At 39.7% G+C, this 20,874-nt stretch overlaps 1 protein-coding gene across 1 annotated transcript; it reads right to left on the reverse strand.

The window, feature by feature from the left end:
• Positions 1 to 472: 472 nt before the first annotated feature.
• On the reverse strand, positions 473 to 15,130 carry vegfaa (vascular endothelial growth factor Aa). The gene is made up of 7 exons (XM_034115639.1): positions 14,594 to 15,130; positions 13,261 to 13,303; positions 10,793 to 10,989; positions 9,713 to 9,789; positions 9,595 to 9,627; positions 4,606 to 4,737; positions 473 to 3,026 (listed from the first exon to the last, which is right to left on the reverse strand). The coding sequence occupies exons 1-7, from the start codon at positions 14,657 to 14,659 to the stop codon at positions 3,005 to 3,007; spliced, it is 570 nt and encodes a 189-aa protein (XP_033971530.1). The 5' UTR covers positions 14,660 to 15,130; the 3' UTR covers positions 473 to 3,004.
• Between the last annotated feature and the right edge of the window lie 5,744 nt (positions 15,131 to 20,874).

The raw sequence follows: 20,874 nt of genomic DNA on the forward strand, positions 1-20,874 counted from the left end.
AGAAAAAAAACATTATTGACAGTCTTGCCAAATTGCAGTTTACAACATGACTTTGAGACCTATCAGGCAACAAAATACACAATGGCTCCTAAAAAATGATTAAAGATGACTAATTAACTACTGAGAACTTAACAAAAAAATACTCAACATTAGTACTTTTTGAAGTAGACTTCAAAACAGTAGCACATGAGAATACAATGGAAACTACTGTAGCATTATAAAACAATTATGATTGAATCCCAACCAGTTCAAATACAGTATATCAAACGCATATAAATTATTCTTAGAAATATCTTGCTACCCTTTGCTGGAAATGTACACCAACAAACTATTGTACCTGGCAACAGATCATGTCTGTTAATGATCAACAGGATGTGAAATATCTGTCCTGTAATGTTCCACTCAGCTGTATCCAACAAGGTTTTCACACTAAAAACGCAAGCTTTCAAAGACAATAAATAATAAGAACAGATTTTTTTTTTTTCAAAATAAATATTATGTTTTAATACTTACACTAAAAACAACAAAAAGAGTATTAATATTGTAAAACATTTTACAGCAATAAATATATTAATGTGAAAATATACTAAAAATGTGTGGCTGTACAAACTCAAGAAATAGTCTTTTAAATACAAATAGAATGTTGTCGTCATCAGAGAAGTGGAGGGTGCGTTCAGGGAACACGCTCAGGCCTCAGTGTGAGGGTGGCAGACCGACGCTCAGCTACAAGGGGAATAGGGAAAAGGACTCAAGTTTGAGGAGCTAGTCCAATTAGCATTCACACACTGAAAAAACTGAAACATTGACATTAATTTAATGTATTATGTCAACACATTTCACATAACTATTAGGTTAGTTGAAATCAATAATATTAAGTTGAACCTAATATTTGAGATTTAAACTTAATATTATTGCTTTCAACTAACCTAATACAGTTATGTGAAATATTGATATAAGAGATTAAATTAAAGTTAATGTTTCAATTTTTCAAGTGCACATTTGAATGACTGTCATTCAGAATCAGAAATAGATTATTTTCATTTGTTTCCTCCGCCACTAGAAAAAACTGTATCAGAATTAGATGATGTAAAAGCACAGCTCCTAAACATCAATCTGAGCCAGATATATTCAAAATGATATACATAATATATGGAGGCACATCAGTGACCTTACATTTAAATTAGTTTATATAGTATAAAACATCTGTAAAGTATTTTTAAATTATATTATTTCTTCATCATTACCAACTTTATATCCTATTTTCTCCTCTATTATGGCTCATCAATGAGGAAGCTCTATTCTCATTCGTCAAAATGTAGCATTACGGTAATTTGTGCCAAGTGGCTACTGAAGCACACATCAGTGTAATACTTAGGAATGAGGCTGGGTTGAGGTCATAGAGACACCGTGCCAGTTTTCCACCGTCAGACTGGAGGCCCCCGTCTGATTGGACAGTCTTCACTAAATTAGGTCCGAGCTGAGCAGCAGACTACTTCAGTCTTCCATGTGCCTTTGGGCCAACAAGTGCAAAACCACATGTCCATGTCCCCAGTCCAAAATGAAAAACACCTGTGTTGGCGCATCATTCATGCACACGTTGGTGGTAGGGGTTAATATCGGTCAACAGGCCCACCATAATCCCCCTCCCCCACCCCTCTAGCCGCTGAGAAACAGCTTTAGTTTAAATCAGGAATGTCAAAGCATCGGTCCTTTTTCCCACAAAAAAGGAGTCAACAGTCATACACGTTCTCCATTCAATCTCCGATAATACACTTTAAAAAATAACCTTAACACTGAATATAAATATCAGTATGCAGAATACTGAGGATTTTCTATAAATAAAAATGAAGTGTACTAGACAAAGGGATATCTAGTAAGTATATACAGATCGTTTAGGTTTTCTGTGGATGCCTGATTTTTTCTTTGGAACACACACAAAGCCATTAAATAAGGAAGTTTGTGGATTTGTACAGTGAGGTGCTGATCTGATGTGATCAGCTTGTCTGTTCACTTCTTGTCTCCGTATATACCTACAGTAATATCCCTTTAGACAGCCTGGTCTCAAGACATTTTGTGAAAGAAACACAATACCTCAAAATGTAAATTATAAACTCTGTGCACAAAGAGAGACACGTCTGGTTTCCAATCGAGGAAAGGGTTACATGAAGGAGGCGGAACCAGAACCAGGAAGTGGTTTATTAACTTTAACCCTGAAAGAAAAACCTGAACACTAACCCAATTTTCATATTTTTTTAACATAAAATATTTGTACTTGCTAGTCTTCCCCATGAGCTACTCTTTGGTTCCGTTCCTGCCATTGTCACGTAACCCTCCCACGAGGAAAGAAGGTCATCTTCACATTTATCCGTCACCACGGCACATCACCTGCATCCACAGTTACTTCAGGAAACTCTGAGAGACTTTCCAGGTGTGTTTCCACACAGAGTCGGTCCATACAGTGGGGACAAAGCTTCACATCATGTCTCAGAGGGAAACAGTTCTTGGACCTGCATTTCAGTTCAAGTACAACAGAGGCTCCTCTTCCTCCTTCTTCTTCTTCTTCTTCTTCTTCTTCAAGTCTCCTTTGTCAGAGTTTGGAGGGGGAGCTCGGCTCCTGCTGCACTGCTCGTTTTTGTTACTAAAAAATATTTTTAAGATATCCACAGCAGACTAGCATCCAGTGAAATGTCACATAAAATCTCTTCTACAAATTCTACCCATGAGCAGAACGCCACTGAAACATTTCCCGTTCACACGCCAGTGGCGCATTCGTTTTGCTTTAAATAGTGTCTTTTTTACGTAGCAGCAATACACATTGTCGATGTACTTATAGTATATGTACATATATATTAATATCTTTATACGGAAAACAAACACTGGCAAGAGTTGCGTTTAAGAATGTCCTGTCTTGCGTTGTCGTTTCGTGTCCTGGCAGGGAATGCATCCTCAGGTTTTCAAAGTGCTGAGCCAAGAAAATAATTCCTTCATAACAGTGTTGTTGGTCTCACCTCCTCGGTCTCTCACATCTGTGGAAGACAAGGAACAAATCTGGTTAGATGATGCTAGAATATTTGTTTTAAACAGCCTAGTCTCAGAATATGATCAACACGATGTCTCACACACAACTGCTCCATGCAAAACGAGGGATTATGTAAAGGCAGGGGCAGAGCAAAAGCAAAAGGGGATAGTCAGGAGGGGGGTCGGGGTTGTATGATCTGGGTCAGTTTGCACCTCCTGGTACTTTTTCTGCTATATATAAAATGTACCTTTTATACAAAAAAGTTTGGTCTTTTCAATTAAATAAGCCATAAACAGTACGTGTGTGTTTTCTGGGAGCATTGGGTTCAGGGTGGGGGTTATAGCTGGAATTGGGGGTAGGTTTAAGTGGTGAGGTTGAACAGGCACCTAACCCCACTTCCAGAGATCCCCCCCCATCCTTAGGTCAGCCTGCACTATTTCTCCTGACCACTGAGCATGAGTGTGTTGGCTCTGCAAATCCAAATCAGTGTGGGAGATCCCTCAGGGGGGTGGGGGGGGGGGGCTTGGGGGGTCAGAGGTCATGGAAGTCGTTGGGTCAGGGGAGGTAGTGAGACCTTGTTAACTAGGGGCAGCACCTCTCTATCAGCTGTGCTGCAAACAGTACAGAATGAGTGAAACCCCCTCTGAGTAAAAGTCAGTAAACTGCAAGCATGAACACCTGCTTTGTAGAAAACTGGAACATCATGGACATTGTTACAAACTCATTGTCTACTGGTAACAAAGCCAGATTAAATACCCCCTCACAGATTGATTAAGATATTATCACTGTCTTGTCTCCAATGTACTGTTGTATTGCTTAACTATGGCAATAAAACACTAAAGACTTGCATAATTTACTAACTTCTCCCCCTGGTGCTTTCTGTCTTTTTCTCAAAGTCTTCAGCAGCAAATGGAGATTTTTCAGTATGAGAAAAAAGCTAACTGATGGAGATTTTCTGCATAGACTATTTTTTCAGCATCCCAAATTAGATTGCATTCACTACTATTGTATTAGGGTGGCAGGAAGTGGATATCTCTAAGCATTGAGTCTCTGCAAAGCTACCACCAAAGGTGAGTGAAAAGATGGTTAACCAACCCTTTATATGCATAATGCTCCACTCTTAAGCTTATAAAACCACAACATCCTTTCCCTTATATAATGTGTTTTTTCATCTAGCTAAAACAAGGTCCATTATTAAAATAAGCAAAACGTTCCGTCATAAACATATATCAATCTAACTAGACGTTTGGGAGTTTCTAACCCTGGTATAATAACATAGTGTCATGCAAGCACTAACATCTTGAGCATTCAGACTGGATAAAAACTACATTTGGATCTAAAAACATCATAAGCAATGAACAAATCTGACGTGACTGTACAAAAACACAATGCAAGCACAGAGAAGCACAGAGCTGCCACATTCCCAAACACCAACACAGGACCAAGAAGCAGGGAGAAGCATGCGTTCCTCAGCAGGAGAACAAACTTTGCAGCAAGCACAGAGATGGGTAGACAGGTAGGGGGGGAGAAAATAATAAAGGGGGTTTAAAGGCACGTTGTTTATCGAGTATGTATGGTAAACAAACCTGCAAGTTCTTTCGTTTAACTCAAGTTGCCTGGACTTGCAGTCTAACTGTGTGAATTTGCAGGAACATTTACAGGTGAGAGGGTCCTGCACAAACAAGCGCTTTCTTCTCTCTGAGCAAGGCGCACAGTGGCTGCAAGGGAAGCAAAAAGGGAGAGACAGAGAGAGATCTAAGCTATAGAGCGAATTCTGCAGAAAAGGGCAGACACAGACACTCATGCAAAATCGTCCTAAAGTCTTGAAAGTCCAGGAAAGCCAACATCACTTTTTCTATTGTTGTTATCCTGCTCTTCCACCAAAATACTCAGTCCCAACATTATATTTCAACAAATAACAGCATATTAACCAAGTAAATGTAATGTATAATGTGTGTCTGAAGTATAATTCTATATATTTCTGTAGCTTAGTGAGATTGTATATTCTAAAGTATTCAGTATATTGTGTATTATTTAGATACTCTAGTGCAGGGGTTCCCAAACTTTTCAGCCCGCGACCCCCAAAATAACTGTGCCAGACACTGGCGACCCCTGTCAACTGATTTGTAATCTGTTCTAGAAAAACGATGTGGTTTTTAGGATTTCAAGAAGCATATAGAACAAACAATGGATGTCTTTAATGAACATTTATCCATGCTGAAAGTAGATTTAGATGTTTTAGGAGTGAGAGAGATTATTATCTAATATATGCATCCGATGAAGCATTGCATGAAGTCTGTTGATGAATCAGAGGCTGTTGTTGGGGCTGCATAAACGTTTTTTTATTGTTGTTGTGTAGGCAGACCATGCAGGCCAGCCCGATGGTCACCAAGGTTCATGTTTTAATAGCATTTTTACAAAAAAAGCCCAGACGAGCCTAACATGTGAAAAAAGGGCTTAGGCCTCAGAGAGTTAAACTTGGGCCTGCGACCAAAGTTTTACTGTATTTTGTTTTGAAAATCCACAGCGGAGGTTTGTGTCGTACTACATGCGGTGTATTTTGCATTTCTCTCAGTAGCCAGCGATCTGTGAGTCTGTTGGCTCGGACATAAACTCCGTAATAAATGTAGTCTACATTTCATAAGAGGTGTAAAACCTGAGAGCATTTTAAATCGCATTTGAACTAAATGCTTATATAATCTGTAGTTGTATTTGTATTGTTGATTTAATGTGTGAACGAGGCGATATAGAGAAGGTTAAAGGTGGGGTAGGTAAGTTTGAGAAACCGGCTCGAGATACACTTTTTGTTATATTCCATGGAATGCTCTTAACATCCCGATAGCAATGAATATCTTAAGTGCTTTGACAATAAATCCATAAAAAGATGTCATCTGTGGAAGCCGTAGTACTGTAAAAAGCACGACCAATCATTTTAGCCGGCCCGGCTAAAATAACTGGATGGCCTATCTGCCTGTCAGCCTTCCATCTGTGCACAAACTTATCTCGTGCCCTCATTGGTCATGTGCGCGTTCGTGTGTGTTGGAGGAGGGGCTCTGTAAGGAAGTGGCAGATTTTTTCCGGCTGTGTATTTTCAAATTCTAGCACACTCGAGCTGGTTTCTCCAAAATTACCTACCCCACCTTTAAGCTGTCATTATTAGGCTGTTATGTACTGTTGGAGTGGTAAGCAGGCCTATTGTTTTTAGATATTTGTGGAGTTAGGTGGTCCGTGAGTGTTTTTTTATTGGTTAAGTGTCCTTGGTATGAAAAAGTTTGAGAAACACTGCGCTAGTGGATTATCAACGGGGGGAGCCTCACTGCGGGGAAATTATACAGATGGCCAGTCCGCCCCTGAAAAATGTCTATGCACACGTTATTATTAATAATAATAATTTAATTCTTTTTTTGTAATCATCTCACGACCCCCACTTTGGGAACCCATGCTCTAGTGCACTGGAAAAACTGAATATTGACTTTAATTAAATGTATTATGTCAACAAATTTCCCATAACTGTATTAGGTTAGTTGAAAGCAATAATATTAAGTTGAACCTAATATTCTGTATTAAAACTTAATAGTATTGCTTTCAACTAACCTAATACAGTTATGAGAAATCTGTTGACATAATACATTTAATTAAAGTCAACCTTTCAGTTCTTTTCAGTATTATATTTGTCTTTTCTATTGTACATTTGTATATACTTGGTGATAATGTTAATTTAAATGATTATTATATTTTTATCGTATTTTATCTTTTAAATAATGTTTAACTTGTGAAATGCACAGCCGCTGTGACAAAACAATTTTCCAATTTGGGATGAATAAACTATCTATCTATCTAAAAAGAAAATGTATTGGGTGCAGTCTGAGTTTGTGTTGTCATTCTTTATTTACATGACAGTTTTTGTTTGGTAGGAGCAGAAGGAACACTTGACAGCATAAGAAGTTGGTGCCTGGGTTTGCACGATTTTAAAACAAGTAGCTGGAGCCAAAAGCAAACTGAGCCAACTCCACCCAACACTTTACAATCTAAACTTAAAGGGTGAACTGAGGCAGCAGGGTCACCCATGGGAGGCACAGAGATGAGAAATGAACATCTAACAGTTTGACGTTGAGCTAGACACTATAGCCGCTGCAGTATCTGTTACAGTGCTCAGTTTATGAGATGGAAGGTCACGCCAGAGACACATCAAGGACAGAAGTAGATATATAGGGGAGTGGCTATGGGGCAAAATGGAACTATGCTTAGTCTCGGATCTTAAACTGCACACCCAATCTGCAGAATCAATCCTGTATCGCCTCCTTTTTTAAAAACAGGAGCAAAGCAACCCAAAGCAGAACTTATCTGTGAACTTGTCAAGGCTGCAGTGATCTTACTCGCGTGTGTGTAGCACTGCAACTGTCGCTGTGACCATCTATCTTCTTGAACAAAAGCAAACATGGCAGCAGATAAACCCCCAACAGAAAGTAGAAGTTATCAGAGCAGCACAGTACAGTCCAGCAGACAGCCTTACAGATAACTCAGAGATAACGTGACATATGCCATGGGAAATTCATTTAGAAGTGAAGGGAAATCATGGGGCAGATAAGCAGGTAAACATGGGACCTGCAGTGGTGGATTGTAACTAAGTACATTTACTCAAGTATTATATTTACTATTTCAACATAATTGTACTTGAGCATTTCTATTTTATGCTTCAAATACTTCTATTCCACTACATGTATTTCAGACTCAGATATTGTTTACATATAAAGAACACATGACATGTGAGTACTGTAATATGAATCAACCAAATCTGAAATTGGACATTAAAATGATATGACACCTACCACCACGGTAGGTGATTTTAAAAGATTCATTTTGTATTCAAAGTATTTGTACTTTATCTGTGTATGTTACTGTTATGATAAATTATACTTCTACTCAACTACTGGGATTATTAGCAAATACAAAATAGTAAATAAGCCACATAATGAGTACTTTTACTTATGGTACTTTAAATATATTTTGATCCCAATACTTTTGTACCCTCTCTACCTCTAAGTAAGATATTTAATGCAGGACTTTTTTTCCCTTTTTCTCTCTATTGTTTTTGTGATTTATGGATTGTTATGTAGTTATTTAAAAAAAAAAGGAATACAGGGCTTCTACTTGTAACAGAGTATGTTTACAATTTAGTATTGCTACTTTTACTTAAGCATAAAGTCTGAATATTCCTTCCACCACTGTGAACTGTCTACAAAAGACTAACTTAAAAGGTTTCGGGTCAATATTCCTGACACACAGGAGGAAGAGAAGAGCAAGTTTCCCCCGCGGAGTTCAGTATATAGTCCACAAACCATGGGAGCTAATCAACCAACATAACTGCCCTAATCTTCTCATTAGCGGGGGTGATCAATAAGATAGCACTGGGCAAGGTGTACCGGAGCGTATGTTCCCGTCACGGCCTGCGCTCTGCTCCCTCCACCCTGCCACTGCCTTGCTGCCTACGTGCACAGTGACAGGCAGACACTCAACAAGGCTGGCCCAGGATCAGCTGAGTTCCATGACAAACGGGTTGGACTTAGCCAACATGATCCAATCTCTCCTCCACCAATCCGTCAGGTTTGAACCCGCCGATCGGCACACGCACCCCCTCTTATCCAATTACCGAGCTGACCTACCGCCCAGAAGACACACACACCACATGCATGCATCTGTCCGACACACACACTGCCCCGTGTCAGCTGTGACAGCGAGGGAGTTCTCTCAATCTACAGCACGTCTCCCTCAAAGCTCATCCTCTATTTACACCACTTAAAATAAAAATAGGTTAACGGCATGACACCTGTTGCTATGATTAGCCTGGGGAAGTTACAGAGGGCCGAGGGTCAGGTTTGTGCAACTGGAGTCAGCCAAGGGTGGTCTGAAGCCGGGCGGCTACGCCTCGATCACTCACGCTGTTATGGCCGCACCATAAAGCACTAAACCCTGGCACCATAAAAAGAGCACGCTCAAAGTGTGAGAGCCCTGTAAAGATAGCTCGCTACCTCCAACATCTACAGGACACATGATGGCACATATGAGTGCGTTTGAGTTGGATGACATACTTTGACCTCCTAAATTGTGGCATCACCACTCATGGTCACTTTTTTTTTAACTAAACTGGAATTGGAAAGGTCTGTGCAGTTTTAAATTGTTATGGATTAACAGTAATACTAAATGTTACCCCTTTTGGAGGAAAAGAGCTTGTATGGATTTTTGCCAAAAACTGTTTTTAACAAAAGTTAAAAGTATTTCAAAGGTAAACCCAGATCTAGATATTAATTAAATATTCACCCCAACTTGAAAAAGATGCTGTCACAACTTGAAGGAGCCCTACTTTTTCATCTTAAAACTATTTCTACACTAATTCAGTGCATCCCACATAAAGACTGAGTTTCTGTCAGAAAGCCTTTCTGCTGACTCAGCTGTTAGCACAGTTAGCTCCTTCCAGCCTCCAGCTGCTGCTGACCCTGCTCCCAGCCACCAACCAACCAGAACCCCCCCAGAAACTCATCAAACACATGACAAAACAGAAAAAAACACGTACTTACTATTCTTTCTTTACTGGAAGATCTGGCTTTTGTCTGAAATGAATTAAAAAGAAGATGATTTAATTATTTTGTTTTTATTCCATCACTGTCACTGTGAGTGAGGTGTGCAGTCTCTTACCTGCATATACACGATGTGTGCTCTGTGAAACTTAATTGAATAGTGCCTTGCTTTACCATTGGTCTATGACGCATTACCTTGAAGAGAAACAGAGGACAACACAAGGCAAGGTTTAGATTAAAACAACATCAACATGACTTTTGGTAACAGACAGTCTAAACAGCACAGCCCTGACCGCTGTGTAACCAAAGACATGACCTGTCTGTGGGACTCTCCTATCTTCTGCAGGAAGGGAGAGGTTTGATCACACAGACACGGCTGTAAACACAGCGTGTGTGGAGGTAAACAACATATCTGAGATGCCTCGCAGCCGCACTTTCTCTGCTCTGTGTTTGTGTCTCAGACATGCACATAGTGAGCAGAAAACAAAACCTTGGCCTGACCACATCCATAATGCCTGAAGAGCTACTAACCCTAATCATCTCAACACACGCTCCTCTGACTAGCTCTCTGAATCCCTCAATGTCATGGTCCTCATCAGTGTTTGAAGCATTCATAGAGATAGATCAGTGGTGACAAGGACCAAGGTGTGGAATTACAGTCATGTGTTAGCCTACAACTCAAATAGATCATATAGTGACGACTGAGCCATACCAACTGAAGTCCATCTGCTGATGAAAACCATAAGCTTAGTTGAACTAGTCACACAAATTATTAAGTGCTTAAAGACACACTTAAATGTGTAAATTTAAAAAAGTGATGTTTTTGTATTATGTCAAGGGCACAAATTACACAGTGTCCTGTAATAAACAGGACATTAACATAACTTTAAAGGGGCCCTATTATGCTTTTTGGGGTTTCCCTTTCCTGTATACTGTTACAGTATCCTCCTTAAATGCCTCCATTTAACTCCTCTGTGACTTCCGCAACATAATGACATCACTATGTAACAGGGCGCTTCTATTGGCTAGAGAACCAGCAAACCAATCAGAGCAGACTGGGCTCTGGTTTCAGGCAGAGGGTGAATGAGAAAAATAAAGAGCTTTTGAACATTAAAGCATGGAGACGTGTCACAGTAGAGGGACAAAATACAATTATGAACCTGAAGATTATTATATTATGTCCTCCCCCCATGCTCACCTCCATCGTGACGTTGTGTGTTCCCGTAGGAACACACTCCAATGCTTCGTCGGTACAGCAGCCTCCACAGCGGTTGAGCACCACGCAGGAGGGAATGTAGGTGTGTTCCGTGTCCTCCGCATACTCCGAGAAGATGTCCACCAGCACCTCCCTGGGCTGACACAAACTCTTAGTGAGGACATCTATGAGAGGGATGACTGGGGAAAAAGAAGACAATTCTTCATCAGCCACTGTGGAAAGTACATTTATTATTATATTATGTAATACAGAATTCAGCCCCTTTCTTTCAAATGTGGAAATAATTACACCACAGCTATTTATACCTAGGTGATGCCAAATAGCATACCAAGCTCATTAAGCAGCTCCACAGATCTGTGGCTTGGGACACCAATGACATTTTTGTGGTGTTGAAAATCTTAACTGTCAACTGTTTGGTGGGAAAAGACATGACATGTTTGACAATGCTCTAAGAAAATCCCAGTAATGTGTGCAAGTGTTAAAAAGATCATAAAATAAGAGAAATCTATATTAAGGAGTAGATAACTAGGGAAATATGACCATGTGACTAAAGAGTAGATAAGCCAATAAGTGCAATGGCAGATATTATGGAATATTTGAGTGGCAATTATTACACTGAAGCAGCAACATAGTTGGTATGGAGAAGCAACACTTAGTTAGCACACAGTTTTGTCACAGTGAAATTAAGTTATATCCACTGCAGGAAGAGTGCAAAGCAAAGTTTTGACATGAAACACAAGCATCAAGTAATAATTGAAGATAAAGAACAGAATTAGTTGTGATAGCTATGTCCGACAGAACCCTTTAATACCGAGCTCAAGCCTAATGAGTGCCCTGCCCTCTCTGTATTTCTGTTCCTTGCGCAGCCCAGAATAATCCGTCCCACAGTCCATTAGACGAGGTTCCCAGCAACCCCCAGCTAACTCCTGACCCCTGGTTAGTCAGAGCAGCCATGACCTCAGGCTCTGTGGCGCCAGGGTCCACCTCTGACATGTGACCCCGGGAAGCCCACCCCATGTGCCGGCTCTGCCTCTGGACTAACGCTGCAGACAGACTGTGGGAGCTTTATGATTGAAAAAATGCTACAATTAATACCCACATTGATGCTTGGGCATTTTGTTTCTTTACCTGAAACTTGATAAGGTGACTTTACAGACTCTTAGGTGTTACATGAGATTTACAAATAATAAAAATGATTAAAAAATCAGTTCTGGCTCCAGGCCAGCTGCAAAGACCAGCTAAAGCATTAGCACCTGCTGGGTGGATTTACTTCACGAGCCTCATGTCAACACACTCAACTGGTTCTACCTCCTGACAGAGGTTGCAAACATTTGCTCTGTCTTACATCAGCCTGTAACAGTTACTCTGGTTATACATGTTTCTATTCATCCAAAAAACAGTAAACATACCCCACAAATAAGTATTATGTATGTATCAAGGTCTGATATATAACCTCCCCCTGTGCTATTCATCTCCATTCATGTCCCAACACTATTAGAGACACATGAATGAGCCACACTGTTAACAATCAGCACGGGGCGTTGGGTTTTGACGAACAAACAAGGTCCATTTTCACTTTTTTTGGAGAGCTTTCAACTCCATCTCATGGTTCCATCATTATCACATGACCAAAGTAAAATTCCTAGGTTAAATTCCTAGGTTAAATTCCCCTAACCCTGACCCATATCCATGAAAACTGAGATGGAAAGGCTCAGAAAATGAATAATAAGTGTAAACTAATTTATTCCAACACCATCCTTCTACCCCAAAAAGTTACTTGAGCACCAGATGTTTGCGTACCAATGTTATTCATTTCAGAGCTCTTCCCCAGGTATAACCAGGCCACTGCCTTATCACAGTGTGTGTGTTTGTCTCCTTTACAAACACTAAAATCCATCCCACAACCTGTCCACTGATGCTGTGTGTAAAGACTAATCAGTGTCTCCATCCATCACCAGCCAACAGACCAACCAACCTTGGCCTCACACAACAGTATCACTTTCAAACAAACACGAGTGCGGCATTGAACCAAGGCTGACTGCTCGTGTATCGACTGATATTTCACCATAGATTGTTGGGAGAAGAGAAAGTAGAAACATATAATAACTCCCAGTTATTGCTGAGGCATTGACTTCCTTTTCTCTCCCACATATTCTTGTTTTGAAATCTGCAGCACTTTTTATGGCGACTCCAAAGTCCCCAGTGAGACATTTCACCGCTGGAAACTTTGATTCTTCTCAGCTTGGGACAGAAAAACAATCCTCACTCAGCCTACACAAATACCTACATATCCCGTCCATATGTCAAACTGTTTTTGTTTTAAACTAAGTAAATCTGAGGCCTAGTACAGTAAATGTTCAGCCCATGTCCACTAGGTGGCCCTGTTCATCTTGCATGCACACAGAGGAAAAGAAGAAGAGTTCAAATTAGACAGCTCTGTGGAAACTTACCCTCATTTTTACTCTTCTCCGCTCCCTTGTTAATGCTGGCAGTCTGTAAGAGATGCACATCAGACCAGGTGTTAGATATGTCATATTTGCATGCATCTATGAAAGTGTCATTACCCAAATGATTTATTTTTACTAGACTAATTGAAGTACAACAAAGAATATAAAGGTTTTTAATTCAGCTTATTCATTTAGGATTATATCAAATTGTTACAATCATAACTATAATATATATCTGGATAAAGGTGTAAACTTATTCTCCATTATATCCGTTTCATTCATCAGATGGTCAGACAAGCAGCTCAGGAGCAAGGCTGCTTGACTTTCAAAATAAAAGCACTGCAACCAATTTATCGTAATGTATGTTTACCAAAAGATGACAGAAATACATTAACATTGAAATGCTAAACACTTATTTGAAATGTGGAAATATGATCACAGTTTACAGATATAATTGCATAGTGGAGTTTAATCATTTGAAGAAGAAATAAATAAACCCTAGCAATATTCAAAATACGTTATTTTAAAGCAACAGGAGAGGACATTTGGTTACAAGCATTCAATTCAAAGGGTTTCAAGAAATATAATTTTATTTTGAAAGGACTAACGGGAACCGGCCTTTATTTTGATAGTAAAAAAAAGATGACGTTGGCGAACCGGCCCCCGAGCAGAGCTCCGTTCACCTTATGTGGCTGCTGCAACCGGCACAGGGATTGCGTGAGAAAGCGGATCGGCCTGTGTGGGAGCGAGGGGGCATCCTGCCGGATCCCCGTGGGAACACTGAGCCCTGGAGCCCCGGGGGACTCACTGTACAGAGCCCGCTCTGCACAACTCCATTCACAAATCTCCCAGTTTAATGCAACCATATTGTAGCCTATATTTGTGGCAATGACCAAGAAACTTTTGGAGAATCCTAAAGGGTAATCCAGCAAGCACTATTTGGAGAAGCCAGATACAAAGTTTATTTGCAGTGCTCATAATTGTATTGTCTTTCAAATAAAAGATACTTATTTCTCTTTGCATGTATAAAGCAAACTATAACCATGCTGATCTTTGATGGACTTTTTGAGGTTAGAACAAAGTAAGAAAGAAGGCTTTTATATAGAAAACGCTGATAGTGTATAATGTAACAAAACTATATTAAATAATCTACATTTGACTTTTTATTTATAATTATTAGACAATATGTTCCCTGCATGTTTATTCTCTGTGCATGTGAGCAGTGTTTGGCAACTCACTTACAGCCACTATCTAAAACCACTGAGAATAGAGAAAGCTGGTAAGGCACGTGTGAAATAGCAAAATGAATGATATCAATATAACATGAAAGGCTTACCTTTACTGTGGATAGGTGAAGAACCGCTGCCAAAAGGATGTGTACCAAACTGACAACACAGTTCATGGTTGTAATTCCGCACGATTTAGTTTTGATATCTCTGCGCTCGTTAAAGAGAAATACAATCTAACAATGTCACCACGCACACAGTCCAAGGATGAAAAAATGAATGTTTAAATATTTAAAAAAACGCGGCACATCTGGGCTATAGCAAAAGCAAATCCATATCTTCCACACGCATGTGGCGCGTTCACAGGGAGCCTCCCGATGTCTCCAGCCGCGCTGCACAGCTCTCCCTCCGCAGACAAAGACTCTGCTGGACCTCAGTGGTAATGTTCTCTGGAGCAGCGGATCAGCGCATCAACTTTACGCACCGGTGTGTGTCTTTGTGCGCTTTAATCCCATAACATGAAGGGTGTGTGCCGGTACAAAGTGATCCTCCCGCAGTGTTCCTTGTTGCGCCTGTTCTCTGTGTAGGGGCAGTAAGCTTGTCCCCGGTCAGCGGCACCAGTCCGTCTCACTGTGTCTCCTGTTGGAGCTGCGGTTGTAGTGCAGCGGTATTAAAGGTGGCCCGGCTAAAGGCTGGAGCAGAGGCGGGGCGGGGCGGGGGGGAAGGAACCAATGGCAGGGTGGGGGGAGCGGTTTGGGGGGGTGGCTGGGCTTAATCTACTGATCTCATTCACACGGATGGGGACGTTTCCACTGATGCTGAACTACTTTATGTAGTTTCATTGAAGGAAATTCCAGCTCAGTGCAGCGTCACTGTCTTCTAGGAAACAATGCCAATATGTTTTTCGACTTCCTGGAAAATACTAAGCATTACATGCACAGGTATGCAAGTCGGAACTGTAGTACATTCAATGAGACAACAAATATTTGACTTGAACAATTTCCTTGTGTCAAGATTAGAAAATGAAACATAAAGCAATGTGTTTCCAATGTGTGTCTTTAAAAATGTAAAATGATTCTGGAGACCCAAAGCACAAACCAGTGTCAGAATATCAGAATAGAATATTACCGTTTTTATTCACGACATGCTGGATGCAAGTGATAACAGGTAATGTGGTTTTTCTGCTGTTTAATGAGGCTGTGGTCTCACTGTAACTTTGGATAAATAATGATGAAAAGGGTTATTAGCTTTCTGCCACAGTGACATGATGTCAGCTAAAGTGCAGAGCAGAACTCTCTCTGATATTAGACAGTTTTTATGTGAGCAGCTCTGGAAATGAAGATTTACCTGATGATGAGGAGGTGTTTTAAGGAATCAGATCATTGAAAAGTAGAACAGCAGCTATCGGAGATGACATGAGCTCTGAATGAGACAACTGTCAAGAAGGAGTCCCAACAGAAGCTTGGACTGATGAGGAAACTCATCAGGTACCTCCATCAATCAATCAATTACATTTTATTTATGTAATCCAACATCATAAATTACACATTTGTCTCAGGGGACTTTACAGTTTGTACAGAATACTACAGCCTCTGTTCTAAGACCCTTACATCGTTCAAGAACTTCCAAGAAACCCCATGACTAATTGGTAAAGAATGGAAGAAACCTTGTGGAGAGCAACCGAGGAGGGATCCCTCTCTTAGGACGGACAGACGTGCAGTAGGTGTTGTGTGTGTAAATTAAAAGATAATATATTTACATCATAGATAGTCCAAATGTTTGAAAAGATAATGTGTCTTTATATAAAAAAAAGAAGATGGAGCTAGGAGCCTTCCAAAAAAAGCCAATGTCCAAAAGTGTCTAAAGGTCCTTGGTTCGTCGAGAAACAAAACGCTTCAGCTGAAGAACTCCCACTAAAAAGCACAACCATGATACAATGACCAAAAGCAAGTGACAAGTATGGTTTTAATACATAGGGATATTTGAAAAAACACCCATCTATTTTAGAGTTAATAAAACAGTCTATTAAAAGCATCAATGACGGAAGAGGAGGAAGGGTCTCCAGAGACTTTCCTACAGGATGTCTAAGGATGTCACTCAGCTGTTATCGCTTTTTATCTGCAGCCTTTCTTTAGTTTTCACATTCTGCTTTGAAAAACCAAACACTGTTCTGACTATTAATACACCATGTCAAGTCAAGAACTGAAAAACCCAAAGCAGCAATCTTCATTATAAAACTGCACATCCTAGCATTATACTAATATGTTGCCTTGTGTGGGTATTTTCATTTTTTGTGTGTCTGAATGAGGAATGCATGAGTATGAGTTCTTACACTTTTTAAATTATTTAATTAACTTTTATTCTTGAAGTGAAAGGCCACTCACTCTAAGATTAGACCAGAGAATGAAATGTGATGACAAATGGATATATGAAACAGACAGTGTCTTTTTGAAAGCATTCATGACAGGGAGGTGCTTGTAGTGAATGGTGGGAGTCAGTGGCGCCGGAAATAGGGTGGCCAAGGGGCCATTGGCCCCCCCCACTTTACAGCCCAGCCCCACATTTTCGCAGCGGCGAATGCCGCGGAACACTACATCCCGTTTCAATAATTCCCCTCTACTCTAAAGTCGCATCTAAAATGAACGCGATCTGAGAAGCACTGTTCTTGCTAGTAACGGTTTACGCTGAGTCCTTGTCATTCCACTGACCTGCACATTTGGACAGCGAACTAGGTAGCACCGCACGTCATGGTTAGGGGGCGTGCTAAGTGAAGTTTGAGTTTAAATGCCCGCGGATTATGGCGGCAATATACTTCTAACAAGCAACATTTTAACCCATCTTGCATAGTTATAAATACAAGGTACCACCTACGTAACAATTGCTGATGCGTATGTTTTATACAAATACAGTAACATCAATGCATCTATTGGCGCAGCGGAAGCGTGCTGGGCCCATAACCCAGAGGTCAATGGATCGAAACCATCCTCTGCTAGTCTTTTTCAGCCGTGAAGCGCCTACAATGAAGATGTTTTGTCACAAAATCTAAACTTGTTTGTTGTGAAAAGACATGAAATCCTCCAAATAAATTACAATTTCTTTGCTAAATGTCTCAGTAAACACCTCCCACTGCTCAAACTCTTATTAGATGTAGACTGTTCCAATAGTAATACACACGCACTTTTTGCCCCCCCCACTTCTGAAATGAATCAGGTGCCGCTGGTGGGAGTTCAATATGCCATAAATCAAAATCAGAGACTGAGTTCTGAAAAGAAAAAGTTTGCAAGACATAATGGATGTGGTAAGATAACACTGATAATACTGACAATCTAATGTCCTAAGCTAGAATGTAGTTAAATGTGCTTTAAAGTGTACCTATCATGCTATATTATAATAATATAGTGTAGGACCATACCTATATAAGGCATATTTATACTTTTTTTTTTTCAAAATACCAAACAGATCATGCATTTTAGCCATGCCTCATTTCGCTCAATTTGCACTTTTTTAGCCCTGTTTTTGCAAGGGCTGATTCTGTGAGAACAGCACCACCTACAGGCAGGGCCGTATCCAGGATTTACTAAAAACCGAGGTCCAAACATGATAAGGCCGGGGGTTTGGGGGTATACCCCCCCTGAGATTTTTGGGATTTTCATGATCTAGTAAGGTGCTTTTTAAGTCCTGTGGGGGGTCACAAATTGGATAATATATTGATTTCAAACGATGTCAGTGGGCTGCAGCATAAATTATTTTTGAAAGTGTAATGCATAAGAATCAGTTGATTGTTACTATGAATGATCTGGACATGCAGAAGAGGCTAAAATGATCCCAAAACATTGTCAACATTCATTTTCCATGTCTCTCTCCTTTCCATACCCTGCACCCTCTCTTCCATCTTCTTTAGTCTCTCTGTCTTCTTCCTGTTCATTACTCTCTCTGTCCTCTACTCTTTGTTCAATCTCTCCCTCGTTGTTCACTTTTTGCTCCTCCTCACTTGTCGCTCCTGCCAGTGAATTCAAAGCAATTCAGCAATTTAGTTCATTTCACTTGTTTGTTTGCATTTTTTTTTCCCATTTAAATCTGTTATTTTTTATTCTCAAAAGAGAACAAAGATGTAAGCTAATTGTGTGGTTTTATACAATTGTATGTTATTATGACATCATAACTGCAATAGATATGTTGTTTTAAAATTACGCCTATTGTCTATAGTGTAAATGAAGACTATTGTTATAGATAAATAGATAGATAGATGGATAGATAAATGAATAGATGGATAGATAAATAGATGGATAGATAGATAGATGGATAGATAGATAGATAGATGGATAGATAGATGGGGTTATTAAGCCTACATTCTTTTGTGTGACTGTACCTGCAGTTCCTCCCTGACTTCCATCACTTTCTCTCTCTCTCTCTCTCTCTCTCTTTCTCTCTGCCTGTCCTGTCTCTTCCTTACCAAAGCTGAGCTTCAACTGGCATAGTCTTTTCATTATATCTGAGTCAGTGTAAAAAGAAAACAATACAATGTTATATCTTCAATGTTTTACTCAAATTGAAATGAAAGAAAAGCATTACAACGTTTATTAAAAGGTAATCCTTCTGACATTGGATGAATGTAATTAACTTTAGCTCTCTAGCTAGTTTATTCACGCAATTTAAACCAAAGTATAGCCTATAGCTGCAATATAAGTTAGTATGCATGTTGTCGGACGTCCACTGACTAACGTAGGGCGTTCACACAGGATCTGCTGGTCATATGATGTCCTGTGAGGAACAGAAACACAAGCAGAGTACAACGGAGCTGATCCAGATTTGCTGTGGTCATGACGACATTACTAAAATGTGGGCTGGCTTTACGTTGAACTCCTAGCAACGTTCCGCCCACGTCCCAACCTATTGTCCAATATCAGAAACGTTGCTGTATCAGAAACAATGCACGACGTGTTTTGGAAGTAATATGGCCTGTGTTTACATTAGCAAGCATCGCTAACACTCAGAGCTAACGCTGTACTGGAGAGAATATGTGTAAAGAAGCCGAATGTAAAAGGTACTCACCTTGTGGTAAACCTGCGAGAGAGAAAGCGTTTGAGCTCCATACTGTTTCAGAAATAATCCTTGATGTGATTTGGAACATGATATGGTGTTTAATCACGGCAGCGTTTAGCTGAGTTTCTGCTGGTAGACAGCCTTCTCTTCACAGAGCTCACTGCTTGCATGCAGACCCAAAGGGGCGTGGCCAGCAGCAGCTCCAAAGGGGCGTGGCTAGCCGCAGCTCGGTTACATTTAAAGGACCAGACCCAGAATCAGCAATTTTGTAACAGGGCTGAAAGAGACGGGTATGAGGCATGCTAAAATGGGTGATCTGTTTGGTATTTTGAGCAAAACACTTCAGAGACATGTTTTGTATAGATATGGCCTTATAATATTTTGTTCAAATATAGCATAATAGGTGAGCTTTAAATCATGTCTATACATATGTATTTACTTTATTCGAATATGGTACAACTGTCCTAAACCAAATTTCAGCATGGGATTAATAACGTTTTTATTTTTTTATTGGCATTTTAAGAAAATATTCACAAAGCATACATAACAAAAATAAACACATCTAGGTACATAGATTAACTACATAACAGATGACAAATACGAACATAAATAATAAAATAGTAATAATAATATTACAAATAAAAGAATGGATACATTATTAATACTCAGGTATACACTAATTATATTCATTATATTGTTCTATACTCAACCCATTTGTCCCACCTTTCCTTAAAGATATGCATTTGGTTTCTAATTCTCATAGTTGTTTTCTCCATTACATAGAGTTCATTTACTAAGTTATTCCATTGTTATTATCTTTTAGCCAATTCCTTGTCATTTGTTTGATCACTATTCTAATTACCAGAAATAGATAGGAATCTTTTTTATTTTATTTCCTCTGGTGTTTTCCCCAGTAATAGGCATAATGGGTTTTGGTTGAGAGAAATGCCAAAGATATTGGACATTTCTCTTAAAACTGTTTCCCAGAAGTCTCCCAACACATTACAGGCCCAAAATATATGTGTATGGTTGGCCTTCTGCTCACCACATTCTCTCCAGCATTTTGAAGTGAGGGTTTGTTTGTATTTACTTTGAATCTGGGGTGTCTTAAAGTTTCGAATTAAAATCTTCCATGTGTATTCAGTAGTTTGAGTTGGTTGTGTTATGAATGTTTTTGCACATTTGTTCCCAATCTACTTCTGGTATATTGCAGGATAATTCATTTTCCCATTTATTTTTTACATCAATAATACTGTGTTCATCTTGATTTTTTAATTGTAATATTTTAACCATCTTAGTTAGACATTTTGTTTCCACTCCAGTGTCATAAACTGTAAGCATGTATTTT

This window comes from Trematomus bernacchii, unplaced genomic scaffold (genome assembly GCF_902827165.1).
Source record: "Trematomus bernacchii unplaced genomic scaffold, fTreBer1.1, whole genome shotgun sequence".
NCBI classification, from domain to species: domain Eukaryota; kingdom Metazoa; phylum Chordata; class Actinopteri; order Perciformes; family Nototheniidae; genus Trematomus; species Trematomus bernacchii.